Source organism: Kogia breviceps, chromosome 7 (genome assembly GCF_026419965.1).
Source record: "Kogia breviceps isolate mKogBre1 chromosome 7, mKogBre1 haplotype 1, whole genome shotgun sequence".
In the NCBI taxonomy this organism is placed as follows: Eukaryota; Metazoa; Chordata; class Mammalia; order Artiodactyla; family Physeteridae; genus Kogia; species Kogia breviceps.
The window spans coordinates 16,152,149-16,159,881 of NC_081316.1; the positions used below are offsets into that span (position 1 = coordinate 16,152,149).

The 7,733-nt window shown below is 61.3% G+C and overlaps 2 protein-coding genes across 2 annotated transcripts; one reads left to right on the top strand and one right to left on the bottom strand.

The window, feature by feature from the left end:
• Positions 1-2,396: 2,396 nt before the first annotated feature.
• Positions 2,397-4,614, bottom strand: C7H11orf68 (chromosome 7 C11orf68 homolog). Its single transcript, XM_059070016.2, has 2 exons — positions 4,493-4,614; positions 2,397-3,818 (listed from the first exon to the last, which is right to left on the bottom strand). Exons 1-2 carry the CDS (start codon positions 4,612-4,614, stop codon positions 3,062-3,064), a joined length of 879 nt encoding a protein of 292 aa, XP_058925999.1. The 3' UTR covers positions 2,397-3,061.
• Positions 4,615-4,927: 313 nt separating this feature from the next.
• Positions 4,928-7,093, top strand: DRAP1 (DR1 associated protein 1). The gene is made up of 7 exons (XM_059070028.2): positions 4,928-5,062; positions 5,307-5,379; positions 5,490-5,583; positions 5,876-5,995; positions 6,116-6,209; positions 6,436-6,524; positions 6,875-7,093. Exons 1-7 carry the CDS (start codon positions 5,021-5,023, stop codon positions 6,978-6,980), a joined length of 618 nt encoding a protein of 205 aa, XP_058926011.1. The 5' UTR covers positions 4,928-5,020; the 3' UTR covers positions 6,981-7,093.
• The last annotated feature ends 640 nt before the right edge of the window (positions 7,094-7,733 follow it).

The window sequence follows — 7,733 nt, forward strand, 5'->3', positions numbered from 1 at the left end:
CTGAATGACCGGGATTCAAATATCGAACTCTGTAACCTTGAACCAATTCCTGAACCTTTCTGGGCCTCAGTTTCCTCTTCTGCCAAATGGCAATAATAATAGAGCTGGGTGAGGCTTAGATAATGTAGGTACACACTTAGCACAGTGCCTTGCTCTTGTTATGAATGGAATGAGGAAACTGAGGCCCAGAGACAGAAGGCAAGTTGCATTCAGTCACTCATTTATTCAGTCATGTTTATTTGGCACTTATGCTAAGCCAGGCCCTATGCTGGATGCTGAAGACACCCTGGGGAATAAAGCGCAGCCACTGTCCTTGAGGGGCCTCAGATGCACAGATGAGAGCCACAGGTGCGTGTGCATTATGGGAGCCTGGGGTGAGGATGGATGGGGGAGGGGGAACCTCTGAGAGGATGACACCTGAGCATGTGCGTCTGAGATCTGGAGTCAGCCAGGGAAGCGGGTGAGGGTCAGGTATACCAGACAGAGGCAACAGCATGAGAACAGACACACAAGTGAGGAGGCCAGCGGGTGTGCAGGCAAAACACAGGCAGCTCATGGTTCTGGACCCAGAAGTAGTGAAGCAGGGAGTGGAGGAGATGAGGCTGCAGGTAGTGGCAGGGGATGGACCTGAGCCACTCATTCATTCACTCAGTAATTTATGAAAAGGTTGCTCTGGCCACACACTGTGCTAGGCCCTCTGGGGACAGGGCTGAGATTCAGGCATTGCTCCTGCCTTCACTGAGCTTAGTCTGGGCACGTGGCTTAGGGGCCTGCAGCGGGAGAGAGACATTAATCCAGTGGTTACATAGGAAACCCCTCGATCCTTGCTGCAAGGCAGGTGTTCAAGCAGAAGGAAGAGCCTGAGGCCCGGGGCTGCGTGCCAGGGGTGAAGGGAGAGCCAGGTGGCTCTGGCGGGGTGAGCAGGGGCAGAAAGGAGCGCCTGAGGGCAGCTGGGGCAGCTGGGGGTGGGGGCTAGGCCATAACGGGCTCAGGAGAGTGGACTGTAAGTTGCAGGCTGTGGGGGCCACAGAAGGGCTTTGAGTAGCAGATGATACAGGCCGCTAGCAGGACAGCTGGCGGTGGGGGGAGGGAGGGGGAATGGGGCAGAAGAGGCCAGTTGCAATGGTTTGGGAGAGAGAATGAGGAAGGGGCTAAAGCAGGGCCATGGCGATGGAGGACAGGCGCTAAGTGTGTGAAACGCTTACTTATGGAAGAACCAGGTGGTGTTGACACCACTTGGGCATCTTTGTGGGACCCACAAGGGCCTGGCCAGGATCCTCCCAAGCCTTGGCCCCACTTGGGTGAGTGCAAGGCACTGACAGTCTGAGGGGCAACAGGCTTTGACCTGGAGACCACCCAACCCTGGGAACTTCCCAGGGCTGGGCTGAAGGGGACTCAGCTCTGGGTGTGGAGGAGGCTGGGGAGGGGGCTGAACCAGCATCTTATGACTCACCTACTTCCACCCAGTCAGCCTGGTGGCATCTCTGCTCCCCTGCTCCAAATTCCAGTTTGATGAGGCTGCTGGAGGCTGAGTCAGCTCCGGCACAGCACGAGAGCAGCGTCCCAAGGGGCTCCCTGCCAGGAGCCCCCAACCAAGGCCAGGGCCGGGGCCAGGGGCCATGGAGCCAAGCTCCCAAAAGCTGTAGCAGCCTCAGCTGAGCGGTATGGCCCAGGGAGGTCACGTTGAGTGAATGTGCCTGCTGGGTTGCAAAGAGCTAAGTGCAGGTGAGGCCAGGGATGCCACTCTGCCTGAGGAGAACTGGGGTGCAAGTCTTAACTCTGCCCAACTCACTGTACGACCCTGAGGGATCTCTCTCCCCTCTTGGCCTCAATTTTCTTCACCATAAATTGGGCCCAAATCGTCTCCTGTTAGGTTGCGAGAATTAAATAATCCGTACGGAAGTGATGTGCAAACAGTCTGGTGGCCTCTGTGGTGCTCAGGGCGGTGGGAGAGGTGACTATAAATGGGAGGACTTCCAATGCTCCTCAAGGTTGTGCAGGTTGTTCACTGCACAAGGATATCCAGCCTAGGCAGCTGAAACCCAACCCATCCTCTTTTCACCAGACCATGTGCCCTGGCCTAGAACTACCAGGACCAAGGAGGTACCTTTCTCTAGTGGGCACAAATATACCCTCTGAGCTAGCAGTAGCCCCTCAGACTTTGCTGGGCCAAATCTTTGAATTTATGGGAAGTCACTGAGAAACTGACTCTGATTCTTGGGATGGAGGGGAAACAGGGCTGGCTTTGCCGAGGCTCTCAGAGAGGTTCCCAGCCTTGGCTGTGAGGTATATCTTACTACTGGAGGCAGCTGGGGGGGCCCAGTCAGAGCAGAGGGGCAGTGTCTCCTGGCCCTGCCTCTCTCCAGCAACCAAAGCAGGTAACCACCAACACAGTGTTTTAAAAACACTCAAGACACAGACCCAAACTGGGTTTTATTGAAATGCCAGGAGCAGGCACGTGACAGGGTAGCCAAAGAAAGGAGGAAGGTGGTGTGGGCTATGAGATGGCAGGGAGGGGCAGGCCCCGTATCCATGGCCCTGGCAGCCCCTGTCTCTGCCAGGGGCTGAGCGAAACAATCACCCACCCACCCCCAACAAAACTGGCATGCTCAGACCTGCAGGGCCTCTGCCCCCTGGATTGTGAAGGCCCCAAGGAGAGAACTGGAAGCACGAGGTTTTCTCTCCTGTGAGGGAGGAAGGGAAGGGGAGGATGCAGGAGGAGGGGAAGGTACAGCCAGAATTGAGGGTATGGCCAAGGAAGGCTCTCCTGCTGGTGTCCGCGCCCAGCCTGTGGTCCTGGATGACCAAGGGGAGCAGCAGCGAAGGGAGCGGCTGAGGGTCTGGCACTCAGGGAGCCAGAGCCTCCAGCCAGTGGGGACTTGAGTCAGCCCTGAACACAGGACAGAAGTTCAAAGGGTTCGTAGATGCAGGCAGTTCCCGAGTGACCCAGTCCTCAGAGCTGGGGGACGCTCAGCCTCCTTGGGACAAGGAGGGGGAAGACAGACGGGAGGATCCATCCCTAGCAGGGGCGGCAGAGGGTGGTCTCCCCCATGTGGCCCCACTAGGTCAGTTCCACATTGTTGGCACGGTCCAGCACACGGGAACCACGGGCACTGCCTCCCAGCTGGAAACGGCTCTCATAGAGAGTGGGGCAGAGGTGCCAGCGGTTGGCCCGGTAGATGCCCAGGTAGGTGTAGACGTCAGGTTTGTAGGTGAGCAGACACTTAATGCCTGCTGCACGGATGGCTGCATCTGCTTCCAGTACACCCAAGCGGTCCGTGAAGTCGTCTGTATAAACACAGATGACCTGCCGCCCACCCTCCTTGGCCCGTGGGCTCACCTTGGCCACCTGAAGCCGGCCCTCGACCACGGCTCGAGCAATGCCAGCCCAGGCGTGGTCCAGCTTGAAGCCAGGTGCCAGGTGTATCAGCCATTTGCCAGAGAGCACCTGGTGGGTGATGGCCAGCTGGCGCAGGGTACCTGGCGTGATGGGCCGCCCGCTGGTCTGCAGAGCCTCCCAGGCTGCCTGCAGGCCCTGCACATCACCCGAGTTGGGGACGTAGCCCTGCCCGTATGCTGCAATCCAGCCCACGGGCTCAGAGTTGGGCGAGCCAGGGTCCCCGTAGCGGGTAACTTGGGATGGTGGGTACTTGGCCAACCAGGCATCCAGCTCTGTGGCAGGTGTGGTGCGGGCGTCAAACACCAGCCAGGGGTCCATGTCAGCTGCCATGGCCTCTGCAGCCAGGTGCTCAGCAGTGAAGCCATCTTCACGACCACCTGGAGAGTCCTCGTCCTCCAGCTCCTCACCTGGTTCCATCCTGCCGTAGGGAACTGAGTTAGGGCAGGTCCAGGACAGACCCAACTTGCTGGGCCCTAGTGGTTGCCAGACACTGAATTAATTGTGTGGCCTTGGGCAAAACTTAATGTCGCTGTACCTCAGTTGCCTCATCTTTACAATGGATAACAACTGTTCCTGTCTCAAAACAGCTGTAGAGAATTAAATGCCTGAGGTGGAACAAAAGCTGTGTAGGTATTGTTAATGTTATTACTACTCTCCCTGACCTACAGACAAGGAAACCTAAACTCAAGAGAGACGGGAATCACCCAAGGTCACACCTGCAGTGAGTGACAGGGCCGAAATGTGAATTCAGGCGTGGGAACCTCCCGGCCCTGCCAGAGGATGGCAGCTTTCCCGGGCGCCGGGAGTTAATGGAGGGAGGCAAAGCACACGTTCGCGCAGCACCGCGGCAGGCCCCATGGCGCCAGGCCTCCGGGCGGCCGTTATCCAGCCCATTTAACGACGAGGACACTGAGGCCAGAGACGGCAGTGACCGATCCGAGGCCAAAGGGCCGGTGTCCGGACTCGAACCCACGGTCAATAGAGCCTGCAGGAGGACCAGCCTCCCGCCCCGCCGCGCCCGCCGCCATTAGCGCCCACGGCCCTAGCTGCGCCCCCGCCCCGCCCTACCCCCTCCCGCCGCCCCGGGGTCACCTCCGGCCTTCGCTGCGCTCGGCGCCGGCCCAGCCCCGGGCCCGGCTCCGCTCCTGCCGGGGCTCTGCGCCGCCGCCGCCGCGCCCCGCCCCCGCCACAGCTGCCGCCGCCGCCGCCGCCATCTTAGCGCCCCGCCACTTCAACAACAACTTTATAGACAGGCGCAGCACAGGGCGGGGCCGGGGAAGGGGCGGGGGCCGTCGGGGGCGGGGCCGTCGGGGAACGCGAGGAGGGGCGGGCCTGAGGGGGGCGGGGCTAACGTTCGCTCTTCTGGCCTTGGGGGCGAGCGGGAGTGGCGGTCCGGTGCGGGACAGAAGCGCACCGCCTGGGAGGCTCTAAGGCGAGGGCGCTCGGGCCCTGCGGGCGGTGTCCTGAGCGGCGGCGCTAGGACCCTGTGGGCAGCGGCGGGGGCGGAGCGGGCGGCACCAGGACCCGGGGGAACCGCGGCGGGCGGGCGACGAGCAGGCCCGGGGGCCGGGAGGCTGCGGGCGGCGGCGCTGGGCCCGGCGCAGCGAGAGAGGCCCCGAGATGCCGAGCAAGAAGAAGAAGTACAACGCGCGGTTCCCGCCGGTGAGCACATGGCCAGGCCCCGGAGGAGCGGGCCGGGCTCTCGGGAGGCTCCGGCCCAGGCCCGGCTAGGGAGGCGGGCGCATCGCGATGTTCGGGGGCCCGGACGCCCCGCCCCCTTCCGTGCCCTCTCAGCGTCGGTGCCCCCCGCCCCCTTTCTCTTGGGATGCTCCCTTTCTCTCCCCCCACTTAAGCACCCTTTCCGGGACGGAGGCGACGGGGTCCGAGCTCTCTACCCCCTCCCCAGGCACGGATCAAGAAGATCATGCAGACTGATGAAGAGATTGGGAAGGTGGCGGCGGCTGTGCCTGTCATCATCTGTATCCTGTCGGGGGCTGGTCGGGTTGAGGGAGGTGGGGGAGGCCGGCAGCCCGGGGTCGCTTTGTATGGGCTGGGACACCACCCGGCGTTCTCCTTGACCCCCCCTGAGCTCGGGCGCTCGAGCTTTTCCTGGAGTCACTGTTGAAGAAGGCCTGCCAAGTGACCCAGTCCCGAAACGCCAAGACCATGACCACGTCCCACCTGTGAGTGGCTCTGATCTGGGAGGGCCTGGTTGCGGTCCTCTTACAGGAGTTCACACGCTTAGGGGAGGCTGTGCCCTGATAGTGTGGGAGGTAGGGGGTGCTGGGCCTCAAAGACTAGTGGGTTTGAACTTGGGAGGAGGGGTTGAGTGTTGAGCGTTCTAGCAAAGGGGGGGGGAGGTGGTTGGAATTGAACTTTTCCAGGCTCCATTCCCCTGACATCCAGAGAGTCCCTTGCAGAGGGTGCAGACGGCTGTGCCCCACCTGAGTGCCATCCCCTCCCCACCTCTTCCAGGAAGCAGTGCATTGAGCTGGAGCAGCAGTTTGACTTCTTGAAGGACCTAGTGGCGTCTGTGCCGGACATGCAGGGGGACGGGGAAGACAACCACATGGATGGGGACAAGGGTCCCCGCAGGTGGGGAGCCAGGGGCCAGTGTCCAGGTGGGGAAGGCCAAGGCCCCTGGGGTTGGGGGTGGCCGGGGGGTGGCAAAGGAGGGGAGAGACCTCTGAGCAGATGCACTATACCTTCCTGAAGGGGCCGGAAGCCAGGCAGCAGCAACCGGAAGAATGGTGGGATGGGAAGCAAGGGCAAGGACAAGAAGCTGTCGGGCACGGACTCAGAGCAGGAGGTGAGTGAGGCCCCAGCCCTCTGTCCTGCCCCGCAGGGCAGGCAGGGCAGCCTTGCATCCGGCCAGGCCAAGCTGGCTGGAGGCCTGGTCCCATCCTCACCTGTGACCTTTTCGTTTGGGTGTGTTTGCTTGTAAATTGGGGCTACGGAGGTCCATCTCCTATTTCTGCTTTCCAGTGATGAGCCCATGCCTTTCTGGTCATCTCTCATTCCTGCCTTGTTCCCAGGATGAGTCTGAGGATACAGATACTGACGGCGAAGAGGAGACACCACAGGCCCCACCCCAGGCCAGCCACCCCCCTGTCCACTTTCAGAGGTAAGCTGTTCAGTGGCACCAAGAGAGGGCCAGCCGACCCCAAGGCTGACTTGTCCCTCCGGGCCTCCCTGACCACTTGGTTCTGTTGGTTGTAGCAGATTTCGGGGATAGGAGGGGAGGAACTGAGGAGGACTTAAAGGCTGAATACTGTGCTCTCAGAAGGTCCCCTCCCCCTGGGTGGGGCTGTGTGACCTGCCCTGGATCCTTCCCCTCTCTGGGCTTGGCTCCCTGTTGGTACAGAGGGCAGTGGGCTCCAGGGCTGCCTGTGTGGAGGACCGGGTGGGGCTGAGTGGGCAGGAATGGGCACCAGAGAGTGGCCTGATCTTCCTTTCCTGCTTTCTGCCCTGCAGCCCCCCGACACCCTTCATGCCCTTCACCTCGACTCTGCCTCTGCCCCCAGCACCCCCAGGCCCCTCGGCACCTGACGCAGAGGATGAAGAGGATTATGACTCCTAGCGCCCTCTGCCCCCCAGGCCCCACCCCCTTTTAGTTGGTTTTAGTTGCTCTGGGGGGGAGAGAGAAGTTAGAGCTGTTCTTAAATTTATTAATAAAACGATAATAAAAGGGAACACCAGTGTCTGTCCCAGCTTGTGTCCAGGGCTTTGTGGCCTCCTTCCCATCCATCCACCTCCTTCCCACGCTGAGGTGGGGCCAGGAGCCGAGGTGGGCTGGGCAGCAGCTGACCGGAGGGAGGGGCCGGAGAACCCGGGGGGCTGACGGAAGGAAGGCAGGTCACAGTGGCGGAGGGCCTGAGGCAGCTGGTGCCGGTCATGCTGGGAGACAGCTTGTCTCATTGTGCTGTGTGACCCTGGGCAGGTTTCTGCCCTTCTGAGTGGCCTCTTCTTGCCTGTCTAATGGAGACCGTTCTGCTCACTCTGGGCTGGTGCAAAGGGACAGACAGGGACAGGAAAGGGCAACAGTCTTGAAAACTAGAGCTTGGGCCAGTTGCCTTGCAGGGCGTGAGGGGAGGGGCAGTGGCGGCCTTGCAGGCTGGCGTGTGAGCGAGCAGGCTGTGACCCTGGGCAGAGGGAGGGGCGCGAGGGAGGCCGACGCGTGTCTTCAGGGAGCAGGGGCTTGGTGACGTGGGCGGGAGGCGTGGCTTAGTGAGGCGGGCGGGAGGCGTGGCGTGCTGTCGGGAATCCTGGACGCTGATGACTGCATCAGGGGGAGGGGATCCTCAAGGACTCTCAGGTTTCTTTGGGTGGGGCT